General features: G+C 39.1%; 1 protein-coding gene across 1 annotated transcript in view; it reads left to right on the top strand.

Annotated features, from left to right (window-relative positions):
• LOC134753616 (acetyl-CoA carboxylase) overlaps positions 1 to 15,968 on the top strand; it is a 170,786-nt gene that overhangs the window by 116,088 nt on the left and 38,730 nt on the right. Inside the window, exons 29-35 of the mRNA XM_063689553.1 lie at positions 6,853 to 6,948; positions 8,815 to 8,972; positions 9,755 to 9,935; positions 11,535 to 11,650; positions 12,606 to 12,726; positions 14,210 to 14,306; positions 15,273 to 15,379. Coding sequence (XP_063545623.1) covers positions 6,853 to 6,948; positions 8,815 to 8,972; positions 9,755 to 9,935; positions 11,535 to 11,650; positions 12,606 to 12,726; positions 14,210 to 14,306; positions 15,273 to 15,379 — 876 coding nt within the window. The remainder of the gene's footprint in view (positions 1 to 6,852; positions 6,949 to 8,814; positions 8,973 to 9,754; positions 9,936 to 11,534; positions 11,651 to 12,605; positions 12,727 to 14,209; positions 14,307 to 15,272; positions 15,380 to 15,968) is intronic.

Raw genomic sequence — 15,968 nt, 5'->3', positions numbered from 1 at the left:
TCAAAAGGTACCACATTCTATGTCTATGTCATTGTCGCTTACCATAAGGACGAAATTAGATTGTATCTTTATACGAATAACCTATCAGAGCGTCCTTATGGCAAGCGACAATGTGGTACCTATTGATTGAAAACGACACAATTGTCATTTTTGATACAAGATTTTATCGCTCGTATTTATTTATTTATTAAGGAGATAAAACAGAAACAGTCACAGAAATACAGCGCACGTCTTACGTAGGTAGTCGAAAACGGCCCAATGGGCATATAATGGGTTATGCAAATTTAATTTTCAACCTAATTGAACAACAGGAAATAGGTCAAATCATTTGACCTACTATTTCATAATTCAGGTCATGTCTTGATTTAAGGTTACATATTTATGTGCAAAAATGTGCAAACACGTACTTTTTATTGTCTCTCTTTTTAACCATATGGTTAAAAGAAAAAGGGGAAAACGGCGAATTTGTAACCTTTTAAAACATGACCCTGAAAGGTTAGTGTATGATTATTGTATGTATCACGATAGGTATAAGCAGATAGTCAAATGTCATCTGTTTTTTTGCAGTACATGTAAAAAAATTAAACACATGATTATTGTATGTATCACGATAGGTATAAGCAGATAATCAAATGTCATCTTTGTTTTTTTGCAGTACATGTAAAAAAATTAAACACAGTATTTCTGACTTTCAGAGCGATTATTTTCAAAAGTATATATATATATATTTATTTATCATTTATTGCAGACAACGTTGGTCCATATATTTAACAATTATAATAAGAATTAAACTAAAATTAAAAGTACATATGATAAAATTTGATTAATTTTAAAAACAAATAAATCTAGACATTAAAATTTAATTGATTGAGTATATTAACTTAATCAATAAACATTTTTAGCATTCTTTTCTTTTTAGTTACATGTATTGAGAGCTGCCCCCAGGAATCTTATATATAAACTGGATATTGCGTGCCGAACATTCCTTTGAAGCCAGAAAAAATGACCTTGAATTACGTCACGCCGATCTTGCATCTCTTCTCTCTTTTCTCTCTCTCTTTAGGGTGTCGATTTCGGCCTCCAATGACTCCTACAATGCTTTACTATGCAATACATAGCACATAACCCAAGTAAATCGACGAAAAACTATTATTTCACGAAAAAATCCTCTAAATTGGTGAATGACTTCTGACAATTCTGACGTGATTCTGACATATCGGCCACATTTATTTATTATTAGTGTTGCCATAGTACGCAGGAGGTGCATACCGGTGAAATGAGGATTTTGATTGAGTTCTTTTTTTTTTGTATAATACAAAGAAAACTAAGTAAATTTGATTGCAGAAAGTTTTATAAGAAAAATATAAATTTCTGTTGAAATTAGCTTAAAGTAAATTAATTAGTTGATGCCGGATAATTCGTATTTCTATAAAAAATGTTTTTTTTTTTATAAATAACCTAGCAATACATCACAGTGTCGAAAAGATATAGATCATAGGAGCAAAGGTGAATGAACCTGGCTTCAACTCATAGTTCGGCACGCAACATCCAGTTTGTATATAAGATTCTTGGCTGCCCCCTTTGAACTAAGTAGCATCTCACAAAATACACCTACGTTCCAAATTTTCTTAAAATATACCTTATAGTTTTCGAGTAAAATGGCTGTGACATACGGGCAGACGGACATGGCGAAACTATAAGGGTTCCGTTTTTGCCATTTTGGCTATGAAGACCTAATCATTGATTAAATATAGAGGCAGGCAACAGGCGGTCTTATTGCTAAAAAGCGGTCTCAAGATTTTGTGTAAATAGGAGTACCTGTTCCTACCTAGGTACCTTGAACCGTTTAAGGGTCCCCGGCAAGCTCGATTCTCCATACAAACTTAGTTACGCCAATTTTAAAACGACTAGCTAGATTGCTCTGAAACTTTGTACTTACAATAGGATAAGGTATATCCAAAGATAGATATAACTCCGAATAGATGGATACAGTCTAAGGAAAAAACGTGCCTCGAAAATCACGAAAATTTGACTCTCGATCAGATGGCGCCACTAGTTTTGGCCTACACTCGTATAGAGGGCGTTGACTGTTTCGTTTGTTATTTATAATTTTAACGCATACCAGTGAAACAACATGGGTCAAAATCATATAAAAATATATAATGCAAATAAAAAAATAATTTATCCATATTTAAATACATTTTAACGTATTTTTTTAAAATCTTCATTTTTAGTTTTAAAGTATGTCGATAGATGGCAGTGAATTTACAGTGGTTACAAAATTTACTATGACAGTACCGCTCTATCTTATTATATCCTCATTGGTATATCTATTTCTGTAATTAGTTTATGTAGCTTCAGATACCATTGTTATAAAAATACAGCGAATTTAAGTTTTTCACACGAAACTTGTTTTTGCTCTATTTCGTTTGTTTTATAAACTGGAGCTATGTAAACTAATTACATACCTAGATATACCTCATGTCATTGTATGTGCAAAGTTTCATAACAATCTATCACGTAGTATTAAAATTAGAACGAAACTCCGTTTGTATGGGAAGGTGAAATTCGGCCGAGCTTGCCGGGGACTTTTAAACCCTTACTAAAGTTGAGAAGCCGCTAATAATCATTTGTCCCTTTCCATCATACCAATACGTCAGAAAGGGAAAAACGATTATTAGCGGCTTCTCAACTTTAGTAGACGTTTATGAATAGGGGGGTTAGTCTTATATGTGGTATTTTATATAAAAAGGGACCTTATTGTCGATGGCGCTTACAGTTACGGCGTTATAAACGATGCTCCGATATAAATACAATGCTGCGCGACGCTGTGCGGCGTAAGCGCCATCGACAATAAGGTCCCTTTTCATAGAAAATGCCCCATATATTAAAAATACTAATAAACCACACATACCTATGCCGGCTCTCACTCAAATCCTTAGGATTAGCCGTGACAACATTCACAAGCACCGTAGCGACTAAAAACACCAAAACACATTTCGAATACATTTTACGTGTTGTTCTTCTTCTTCTTCTTCTTCTTTTAAAATTATGGCTTCAGCCCAGTGGGACTATTTCGCCAGTATCAAGGTATTGAGAGGTTTACAAACGACAAAAATTGTACGGTTGTACAAGACAGTGTACGGTGATTTGTTAGCTCTTGTAAATCGATAGCTAGACTTTACAAGAAGCACGTGGACTACCGGCCGTTGACTCCAAGATGGTGGTTAAACGCGCTTCAAAATTAATTCTCCATTCACTGCACACTACCACATTAGTTTACTGTATAATAAGCTATCGATATTACACTTTAAACAATATTAATAAGCAAAAAACAAAGTAATTAATCACGATGCTAACTATCAAGATGGCGCTCGAACCGGACTTACGTGTTGTTCGAGCTAGTGACATGTATAAAATGACATGTCATACAAGTGTTGCCAGGGCACTGAGAGCTAAAAGTACGACTCGGATTTCTAAAATGTACGATTTTTCCAAAAAAAAGCACGGTTACAATTTTTAGTAACTAGCGACCCGCCCCGACTTCGTTACACAAAACCTTAACAAATGTGACGTTTTCAATCAAAAGGTACCACATTGTCGGTAAGCGATAAGGACGAAAATTGCTTTTATTTTTATACGAAAAACCTGTCAGAGCGTCCTTATGGCCAGCGACAATGTGGTACCTTTTGCTTGAAAACGACACAAATTATACACCTAAATCTTCCTCAAGAATCACTCTATTGATAGGTGAAAACCGCATGAAAATCCGTTCAGTAGTTTTTGAGTTTATCGCGAATATACGAACACACAAACGGACAGACGCAGCGGGGGACTTTGTTTTATGAGGTGTAGTAATAAAAATACATTATTAGCAGAAATCTTTTATTTAATTTGATAATCCACTAAAACTACATTAGTACGCAAAATGAAACGGTCCAAAAATACTCATACTTAATACTATTAATATGATATGCACATAGCATAGCGGTACATATTTTATGCAAAAAATGGTCTATCACTATTTTTTCTACGCAGTTTTAGCATAATTTTGAACCGATCATACGAAAAATACGTAAAATCATACTAAAGAGCACGATCTGGCAACACTTTAGCGTTATAATGGCCAGTGATTTTACTTAAGTATAAACTTTATGTGGTTATAATAAGGTATATATTTGATTGGTAGGTTATACATATATACAAGCATACTTATATGTCCAGTTTCACTAAAATTGACTTTAACTTCATGCAATAAGGTATATATTTCCTTGGTAGGTATGTGAAAATCCAGTCGGACTCGTGTGACCAGATTTGATAGCGGGGCATTGATTACTTCCTACAGATTTCGCATAATAGCTAATTTTACAAGCTTTTATTTAACTTGCAATGTATCTGTTTGTACGGGTGAAATCTTGCAAGTTAAATTTGACCCACTTCCCGGTTTCCAATGAAGCTGAAAATTTGTATACAATATGTAAGTCGGGTGACAATACAATATTATGGTACCATCGAGCTGATCTGATGATGGAGAGAGGAGGCGGCTATTGGAATTCTGTAATAAAATAACGCAACCTAACTGTGTTTAGGGTTGTTTGAATTGTCTCGACGAGTGCAATTTGAAAGAAAAATACAGTCAGCGATAAAAGCTTGTATCAAAAATGTAATTTTTAAGAAAAAAAAACTTATAAAAAGGGACCTTGGCTACGAAACCATGGCCACGAGTGACTAGAAAAGGTTGATTCACGCATAGAAACGTAAATGTTGTAGACATAGGCATATGTTTTTTTTATTCAATATTACATGAAATGGCAGCACTCATGTTTACAAACGATGCATGTGACATACACGGTGTTTTTTTTTTACTTTTAATTTTAAGGTGTGTAATCCTGAATGTCAGGGTCCTACAGGGACGTATAAATAAAATCGCGGACTGTATCAAAATAGGCTGGTTTATTCCGCCTTAATTACAACCAGAAATCCCGGCCAAACAATTATAAAAACTAATTCGTTACTCGTCCGTTGCCGGCGAGGTAGATAGATGAGAGAGTGTGGGTCGCGCGTCGCTCGCGGCCTGCCGCGATGACGTCGCGTGCTGCCCGCCTCCGCGCGTCTCCTCCCTTGTACTTAGTACATAATTATACATTATTTGGACTTCGCAATGAAAGAAATTGAGTTGCACATCTAAGAGAAAAATATTCATGAATTTTGATGTGACATCGTATCGTCTTATTTGCTTCATCTAGTAGGTAAGTCTGTGTATCGGGGAAACACGACACTCAAGAATGCTGGGACATCTGTTCATTGCATGTAAAATGAGCTCATATGTGGTATTTTCTATAAAAAGGGACCTTATTGTCGATGGTGCTTACGCCATTATTAACGATATCCCGATTTAAATACAATGCCGCGCGAAGCTGTGCGGCGTAAGCGCCATCGACAATAAGGTCCCTTTTCATAGAAAATGCCCCATATTGTTATTCCCTCATTATTTTCCTTGTTTATAACTTTAGATTAGAATATTTATCCGTTTTTTGTTTTGTTTCTAACAACATTAGCACAACATTAGCAAAAAGCTAGTTAGCGAAACGCGCGAAACGTCACGTGACGTCACGCGTTCGACAGGTTAGTTCACATAAGTGTCATTAATAGCAAACGTCAGTTGGACCGTCCAACGTGTGACGTCATCACGCTCTGTCGAATTCGCGCTAAAATTTATGAGCGTTTCAACCGCTCAATATTTTTCAACATTTTAATTATTTTTTAATAAAATAATGTGAAGGTTTACAAAAGTATATTTATTTTTTCCGGTGTTCAAACGATATAAATTATGATTACAAAAATAAAAAATAAAAAATCATGCATGGAGCTAATTACCTCGCCCCGCGACAGCAGATTGACGATTTGCCGTGCGCTCAGTTCGGTTCTAAACATAGACATAGTATAGTAGTTATAGACATGAAACCGAGCGACCAGGGGAAAGAGAAAGACATATTCATGTATTGACAGGTTAATGTATGGCAGCATAATCCTTTTTCTCTTTCACTCTTATAAATTTCGGTATTTCGCCATCGCTTCCTACCTATGCTGCCATAACCCGACCATGAAAAACAACCCGGTCGGTGATAAGGACAAAGCATGGCACTATTTTCTCTTTCCTCTTATAGGAATCGCAATAAGACTATCTTTCTCTATCAAAGAGTGTGGCCCTTGGTTCTAAAGCAACTTACTCGCACGTCTCACACAATGACGCAAGGCGCGTGTACAGTCTGTGCCACAGGGCGGACACGCCTTACATCAAAAATCATTTGCGTTTCTATGTGTGAACTGCACGTCTGTACACGCGTCTTGCGTCATTGTGTGAGTAAGTTGCATAAAAATAGTACTGAGTGGTCGGCAAACGGCCGTCAATCTGCTGTCGCGGGGCGAGGTAATTCGAGTCGGGTCGGGGCGGTGCGTTGCCGTTCTGTATGATAATACTATTACTTATTCTGTGGCTTAGATTCCAGGTTGTGAGGATTAATAATAACATTGAATATGGTGAATAAAGATTCAAAGATTCAAAGATTTATTTGTTCAACATAGGTAAGTTACAAGATGTTAAATACATATTTCAGTATCACTATGTCGTGCCTATTGGCATACAAATTCAATAAAAATACACGCTAATCATAATATCACAGAAAAACAATAATAGTCAAAACAGGGTTATGTCATGCAGTAAATCTTAATTAGGTAATTCAGTCAAAAATTCTATAATAGAGTAATATGCTTTCTCGGTAAGAAAAGCTTTTAGGTTTTTTTTTAAAACATAATAAATGGTATAATTTTGTAATTATTTTTTGTTGTCAGGATTTGCAAGCTTTGCAAGATGGTAGCGAGAGCCGAGGCGACAGCACCAGCATTAACGTTGGCACGGACTATAAACCGAATGATATGGAGGAGGCGGTAAGTTCTATATTTTTCACCTCAGCAGCTCGAACAAGCCTACTTTCGTCACTCCCTGGAGTGAGGAAAGTGCGACTTTCCTCACTCCAGGGAGTGAAACAATGTAGCTTTTTAGTTTAGTGAAGGCCATGAACTTCATACTACGGTACGGTACGGTACGGTACAGTACGGTCCGGTCCGGTCCGGTCCGGTCCGGTCCGGTCCAGTCCGGTCTCGTATCGTATCGTACCGTACATATTATAATACTTTTTTTTTCTGTTTATTCTGTGTAATTCGAAATACATTTTAACCTTTAATATGTTCTCACTACTGAGGTGAAAAATTATGTGTGCAACACGAGAGCAAAGTTATTTTACATCTCGTGTTTTTGAGTCCCTCGCTACGCTCAAGATTCTACCTTAGAATCTTTCGCTTTCTCGGGACTCAAAATAAACACTCGCAAGAAAAACCAACTTTCCTCTCTTGTTGCACAAATAACTATTGTTCTGCTAAACTGAAAGATAATAGGGTCTTCGTCAATAGAACTTGCAAATAATATTAACAAACCATTTTACTTTCATTATGGCAACCATGACCTTATCAAGTGCATTTTATGACATGTCAAAATATGTGACATTTTCAACCAAAAGGTACCACATTGTCGCTTGTCAATAAGGTTGATTTCAAATTGAAGCTGTATGGAAATAGCGCCTTATTGACAACCGACAATAAGTACCCTTTTGATTGAAAATGGCACATAATAATAACGATTTAATTTAATTTTAATGTACTTATTAATGCTTTAATAGTTGAATTGTAAATTGTATTGACTACCTATTATTACGTGTTATTTTATTGTTTTATTTTATTTTACTTCAATCGATAATAGTTATATTAAATGAATTGTGATGAAACTGACATATACTTACTTATTAATACATACATACATATAATCACGCCTATTTATCGGAAGGGTAGGCAGAGACCACGGATTTCCACTTGCTAATACCATAGAGTAACTTATACTAGAGCGGTACTGTCATAGTAAATTTTGTAACCCCAGTAAATTCACTGCCATCTGTCGACACACGTTAAAACTAAAAATGAAGATTTATCAAAATACGATAGAATGTATTTAAATATAGATAAATGATTTTTTTTATTTGCATTAATTATTTTTATGATTTTGACCCATGTTCTTTCACTGATATGCGTTAAAATAGTTAAATAACAAACGAAACCGTCAACGCCATCTATTCGACTGTAGGCCAAAACTAGTAGCGCCCTCTGAACGAGAATCAAATTTTCTTGATTTTCGAGGCACGTTTTTTCCTTAGACTGTATCTATCTATTACGGAGTTATATCTATCTTTGCTAATACCCACTTACTTATTATTTTACTTACTTATTAATATTGGCATTAAGTCCGCCATTTGTACATTTTTAGGATTCCATACCCAAAGGGTAAAAACGGGACCCTATTACTAAGACTCCGCTGTCCGTCTGTCCGTCCGTCTGTCCGTCTGTCTGTCTGTCACCAGGCTGTATCTCGTGATCTGTGATAGCTAGACACCTGAAATTTTCACAGATGATGTATTTCGGTTGCCGCTATAACAACAAATACTAAAAACAGAATAAAATAGAGATTTAAGTGGGGCTCGCATACAACAAACGTGATTTTTGACCGAAGTTAAGCAACGTCGGGCGGGGTCAGTACTTGGATGGGTGACCGTTTTTATAGTTAATGGTACGGAACCCTTCGTGTGTGAGTCCGACTCGCACTTGGCCGGTTTTTTTCTTTGTTTGTGCAATAAAGTTTAAATAAATAAAATATTTGACAGCGAAACATTCCTCCCTAACGCATGACATGTTTTCTTTCTCTCACAGAACTTGGAGCCCATCCATATCCTGATGATCGGAGTGCGGGACAACGGTGAAAGCGATGACGTGCAATTGGCTCGACGTTTCGGCGGCTTTTGTCGCGCTCATCGGCTTGAACTACACCAGAAGCGGATCAGGCGTGTCACCTTCATGTCTCTCATCAAGTAAGTGTATCTCTTGGATCTGTACGGCGAAAGGTCGCATTGTCAGTGAACCTCACTTACCTGATATCTTTGGCGGTCTAGAAAATAGATATCTAATTATAGTCTAACTTTTGCTGTATAACTACGCGAAATTCCAAAATTATTAGAGTGAAAAACACACCCTTCATACATATTTAAATAGGGAATATTACGCGTAACTCTGCGTAGGGGGCGCCAGGGCGCCACTACCACAATCTACCGCGAAACAAGAAAATGGAAATTTCGTTATCTCTGTCACTCTTGCATAGCGATAAAGAGGCAGATAGCGAAATTTCGGATTTGCGTTTCCCGGTAGGTCCTCTGTAAACAAACCGCCTTGGTGCATCAATGACATATTTTATTATCTCTGAACACTTGTCAAAAACCTGTTAAAGGTACATTATGTATAAGTTACTCTATGGTTTACTAAAAAGGCTAGTCCTGCACTCTGGTGGCAGAACATTGCAGTAATATCCCCTATTTGCCGCCCTTTTACTATATGCTAAGGTTAGCAATGCTATGTCTATCTGTCCGTCCACTATATCGCTGCACAAGGAATTTCGCGAATTCTGAAACACGAAATTTCATTATTTGCCTCTATATGAGGTAGATAATGACAGAGAAGATAACGAACTTTGTCCCGCCGTCATTATTAACCTATTGGCCTATTTTGAATAAATTTAAATGCTTTGATGTTTTGCTTATTTCCTCTTTTCCTATATCCACTACCAAGATCTCACGATATTTCCATATTTACTTTTCAGACGCCAATTCCCCAAATTCTTCACGTACCGCGCCCGTAACGACTTCACCGAAGACACGATCTACCGTCACCTGGAGCCAGCTTCAGCCTTCCAGCTTGAGCTGTACAGAATGAGGAGTTATGAGCTGGAAGCCCTGCCTACCAGCAACCAGAAAATGCATCTGTACTTGGGCAAGGCCAAGGTTTGTAATCTTCTGTAGAACACAATCAGACGATCAGATCACTCATCTGTACAGCATGAGGAGCTGCGAGCTGAAAGCCCTGCCTTCTAGCAACCAGAAAATGCACCTGTATCTAGGGAAAGCCAAGGTTAGTGCTAGAATCTTCTGTAGAACACAATCAGACGATCAGATCACTCATCTGTACAGCATGAGGAGCTGCGAGCTGGAAGCCCTGCCTTCTAGCAACCAGAAAATGCACCTGTATCTAGGGAAAGCCAAGGTTAGTGCTAGAATCTTCTGTAGAACACAATCAGACGATCAGATCACTCATCTGTACAGCATGATGAGCTGCGAGCTGGAAGCCCTGCCTTCTAGCAACCAGAAATGCACCTGTATCTAGGGAAAACCAAGGTTAGTCTAGAATCTTCTAAAGAATCATCAGCATCAGAAGACTTCACCGAAGACACGATCTACCGTAACCTGGAGCCAACTTCAGCCTTCCAGCTCGAGCTGTATAGAATGAGGAGTTATGAGCTGGAAGCCCTGCCTACCAGCAACCAGAAGATGCACTTGTATCTATCTATCATCATTTTACTTGCGTTTTCCCGGCATTTTTGCCACGGCTTATGGCAGCCTGGGGTCCGCTTGGCAACTAATCCCAAGAATTGGCGTAGGCATTAGTTTTTACGAAAGCGACTGCCATCTGACTTTCCAACCCAGAGGGTAAGCTAGGCCTTGTTGGGATTAGTCCGGTTTCCTCACGATGTTTTCCTTCACCGAAAAGCGACTGGTAAATATCAAATGATATTTCGTACATAAAAAACTCATTGGTACGAGCCGGGGTTTGAACCCGCGACCTCCGGACTGCAAGTTGCACGCTCTTACCGCTAGGCAATCAGCGCTTCTAATAGGACATTATTTGCGAGGCGGGGAATTGCATTTGTAATATTTGCAGGCTGAGTATTTTTTTAAACGGACGACGTTAGGAGTTAGGAGTCACCTTTATCTAGGGAAAGCTAAGGTTACTTCTAGAATCTTCTATAGTATTGGAATTGGAATGGAGGCATTCGCTGGTCGAGTATTAATTACATCTCTATCTAGGTACGGCTACTTCACCTAGATTATCTAGAATCTTCTAAAGAACTATACCAGCACCATCAGAATACTTCACCGAAGACACCATCTACTACCAACTAGAAGATGCACCTGTGTGACGTGTAAAATTATTCATAATTTTATCAATAAATATCTCATTCTCATTCTCCTGTATCTAGGCAAAGCCAAGGCTAATACTTCTAGAATCTTCTAAAGAAAAAGCCAAATTACTTCCAACTAGAACTGAGTATATTAAAACGGGTCACTCACGTATTTTAAATCGACACACGCTCGACATGTTTCACTCCGTACCGAGGAGTGTCATCAGGACCTAGCGTTGACGGTCCGCCAACTTTCTGGCTGGTTTTTCGACCTAAAATACGTGTGACCCGTTTTAATATATTTATTAAGCCTGTGTCTCACGGAAGTTTTTTTATTAAAAAAGAACTCCTGATTTCAACAGATTCCATGAGATCTCCATCAGATTTACAGTATTCTATTTCTAATGCAAAAAATTGCTTCAAGGTGAAGAAGGGACAGGAGGTGACGGACTACCGGTTCTTCATCCGCTCCATCATCAGACACCAGGATCTGATCACGAAGGAGGCCAGCTTCGAGTACCTGCAGAACGAGGGGGAGAGGTGAGCGATATTTTGCTATAGGGAGCGAGCATAAACTGTAGGGGGCAGCACAGGAGACATGAGATTTTTGGCGCGAGGCGTAACTGTGTAGTTTATGCTTCCAAAGTAGCCCACAAGATGGCAGCACTTGCTTTGGCGTGAAGTGTCAATGTACATGTTATGTACATGTTTATGGTTCCGATTTAGGCCACAAGATGGCAGGCCCTCCAACGCGCACGGTCCCTATACGACCATGTATGTTTGGACAATGTCGCTTACCATAAGGACGCTCTGACAGGTTATTCGTATAGAGATGCAAGCAAATTTCACCCTTATGGTAAGCGACAATGTGGCACCTTTTACTTGAGAACGACACAATTGATTACTTGTATTAGCATACTTTAGATTTAAGACTATTGCTGTGCCCTACCAGGGTCCATGTGAAACCCACTATGTATGTACCACCAAATGTAAACCATGGATGCAATAAATAAATTATGAATTATGAATTATGTAGTTAGCTACTTTTTTTACCCCTCGTTTACCGTTATCTACGTGTTAACGTACTATTCGGCATTCGGCCAAATACTATGCCGCTATCCGGTATTCGGCCGAATAGTGAAATTGTGGCCGAATATGCCGGATACCGAATAGTGGCCGAATATTCGTTGCATCTCTAGTATAAACTGTTTTATTGTACAAAACACAAATATGGAATATATTTCCTGACGGCCATATTTATTAACAGCACAGGGCGGACACGCTATACATAAAAAATCACTTGCGTTTCTATGTGTGAACGACACGTGTGTACACGCGGCATGCGTCATTGTGTGAGTAACTTGCTTAAAAATAGTACTGAGCGGTCGGCAAAAGGTCGTCAATCTGCTGTCGCGGGGCGAGGGCGTTCGAGTCGGGTCGGGGCGGGGCGTGGCCGTTCTGTATGATAATACTATTACTTATTCTGTGTTAACAGGGTGCTGTTAGAGGCCATGGACGAGCTGGAGGTGGCTTTCTCGCACCCGCTGGCCAAGAGGACGGACTGCAACCACATATTCCTGAACTTTGGCCCCACCGTCATCATGGACCCGTCAAAGGTAAACGCCAAATACTTACGAGAATTACTTTTCACTCACGCATGATTTCTTTGCTGGCATATCAAGAAGAAATAAGTATCTGTCTGACAAGTTGAATAATATCTATATTATTTTACATGTATACAGGGTGGCAAGATATTAGTGCATTCTCGTTGCCAGGGAGGTTTTGGGATACTGAGCAACTTTTACTATGAGACCAATCACGAAATCGCGAAAATAAAAATCAGGGACCGGCCCGCTATCCCTTATCGGGGTTTTATAAGGGTATTGCATAAGTCTTACCTCACCATACCCTTTGCCAGACGAAACCCTTTGGTTTGCTTTTAAAAACCCTTATATAAAGCTACCACATTTGAGTAATCGGTAGCCCAAATACCCTTATAAAACCCTTATCATCCGCTCACCAACACCTTGCATATTGCTTATAAGGGTTAGCCTTATAAAGGGCTTCCCTTTTAGCATATAAGCGTGCTAATTTAAGTCGTCTACCTTGTTCATAAAGCACACATTACTTCGAATCCGAGCGATCGTCGGCGACGACGGCGGCGTTCTTTGACTAGGCACGTATTTTCTTTCCTTTTCATACACTACCGTAGATATATACTAATCCTGTCTCTTTCACGCAAAGGGAAACCTTTATAAAAAGCGCTTAAAGATAAGGGTAACCCTTATTAAGAGCTAGCCTTATTTTTGGTTAGCTTTTCGGTAAGGGTTAGTCAAAGGTAAGGGTATGAATGGGCTTGCAGTTCAAAAGGGAAAGTCTTTCAATGTGTTAGCCGTGTTTAAGTGTCGCCCATTGAAAGGGTTTTATCGCGGAAAGGGTTGTCCGGTCCCTGATAAAAATTCCCTCCATGGCATTAAGTTCGCCTTTTGTACATTAAGTTGTCCTTTTGTGCTATTGCACAAAAACAATGGTGTATTTGGATTAAGTAAAAATAAAAGATAGAGTGTAGATCACACGCGGCAGTGTCAAGCCAAGTTCAAGAAATTGGAACTGGCAACGCAGCAACCGTGTGTTATTAAAGTTTCCAAAAAGTTGGAAAAGTTTAGATAACTTAGCGGTTTCACTCACGTATTTTTAGTCACTCAGTCGTACTGACTGTATTAAACTTAAACATATGTGCTATTTTCAACCAAAAGGGTACTTATTGTCGCTTCTCAGTAAGGCGCTTTTTCCATATAGCTTCAATGAGCTCCTTGCCGAGGTTTTCCCGAGGGGCTACAGTATGGGGTTCTTCAAAAAAGGAGTGTACAGATTTTTAAAGGGTCGGCAACGCGCGTGTAATATCTCCGGTATTGCAGGCGTCTAAAGGCTACGGTGACTGCTTACCATCAGGCGGGCCGTATTCTTGATTGCCACCGACGTGGTATAAAAAAAATTAGAAATCAACCTTATCGACAAGCGACAATGTGGTACCTTTTGGTTGAAAACGTCACATATAAATGCACTTCTTATGACTATTAATGTTCGTTTTTGTTATAGATCGAAGAATCCGTTCTTGGCATGGTGATGCGCTACGGACCCCGGCTTTGGAAACTCAGGGTTTTGCAGGCGGAGATCCGTTTCACACTCAGAATAGGTAAGTTATTTATTTAGTGGTCGTTAACCACCTAGTACTAGTTCAAAGCATTAACTAAAGTCCAAAATTAATGGGCTAGATGACTAGTTTTAATGAGGGCTACCGTTTTTGTGCTCACCAGTTGGCGCCACTGTAGATGTAGATTCAGAAAAACAGATCTCAAAATTCTTCTATGCTTATTTTATAAAATCAATACGTTCTAATATACACAAAGGTATTTTAACGTCTAAATGTGCCATTTTTTCAACCTGTTTAATTTGCATATATTTTATTTGCCACTATTTTTAAACCACCAACATTTATTGAGCTATATCTATTGTTTACCATGATTAATCAAAGATGGACATAGATTTACCTCAATTATGAATAAGGAGTGAAAATTGCCTTGAAACCCCCAAAGCTTCTATGCATTTGACATTTTGAAAGACCTCCATCTACACTAGCGCCCCTAGCGGCGAAATTAAACGCGGTAGCCCTCATTGATGGTGTCAGCCGATACGGTTTGTTTTGTGGTACGAAGAGAGGTATGGGCACTGTGAATGTCATCTCGCTCTGTGTGGTAGGGCACAGCACAGCGGATGTCATTCCAGATCTAGAGCAGAGCCCAACTGGGGAGGTACCTCCACCTTACAGAAAACCGCAGCCAAATAACACTAGACCCTACTCATAGTGTTGTGTTCCTGCCGGTGAGTAAGGTTGCCAGAGCTCGAGGGAGAGGAGTGTTAGGGTCGGCAACGCGCATGTAACTCCTCTGGAGTCGCAGGCGTACATAGGCTACAGAGACTGCTTAACATCAGGCGGGCCGTATGCTTGTTTGCCACCGACGTAGTATAAAAAAAACAAATGTCTATATGAAACCCATTGCCCATAAACGCCCTTTACTAAACTGTACTTGTTTGTGACGTCACTATCACAACACGTCGTATAAGAAAGTCAGTGAAATAACGGTATGTTTTTGTTTAACAGGGCCCGGTGCCCCAACAAAGAATGTGAGGCTGTGTCTGTCCAACGGATCGGGCTACACGCTGGACGTGTACACGTATGAAGAAGTTTCGGACCCGAGAATTGGTGTGGTGAGTACTTAAATCATATGTTGACAGCTGACAGGCTTTTCTCAATAATTTTCAACCAAAAGGGTACTTATTGTCGCTTGACAGTAAGGCGCTATTTCCATATTGCTTCAATTAGAAATCAACCTTATCGACAAGCGACAATGTGGTACCTTTTGATTGAAAACGTCACAAATTAATTTTAATGTTTTAATGGAAACTTTGTAGATTAAGTTTTCTTCTTTTTCATTTTCCTCACGTTGTCCCGGCATTTTGCCATGGTTCATGGAGCCTGGGGTCCGCTTGGCAACTAATCCTAAGAATTGGCGTAGACACTAGTTTTTACGAAAGCGCCTGCCATCAGACGTTCTAACCTAAAGGGAAAGCTAGGCCTTATTGGGATTAGTCCGGTTTCCTCACGACGTTTTCCTTCACCGAAAAGCGACTGGTATACAAATGATATTTCCTACATAAGTTCCGCCGGGGTTTGAACCCGTGACCTCCGGATTGCAAGTCGCCCGCTCTTACCGCTAGGCTACCAGCGCTCCTTCGTCTTTGAATTTTGTGTTTGGAACCTTTTTTTGCTGCATTACAGACATTATAGTTCACAATT

Source organism: Cydia strobilella, chromosome 27 (genome assembly GCF_947568885.1).
Source record: "Cydia strobilella chromosome 27, ilCydStro3.1, whole genome shotgun sequence".
NCBI lineage: Eukaryota > Metazoa > Arthropoda > Insecta > Lepidoptera > Tortricidae > Cydia > Cydia strobilella.
Note: the sequence above shows the minus strand (reverse complement) of the source record. Positions and strands in the feature narration are given on the sequence as shown.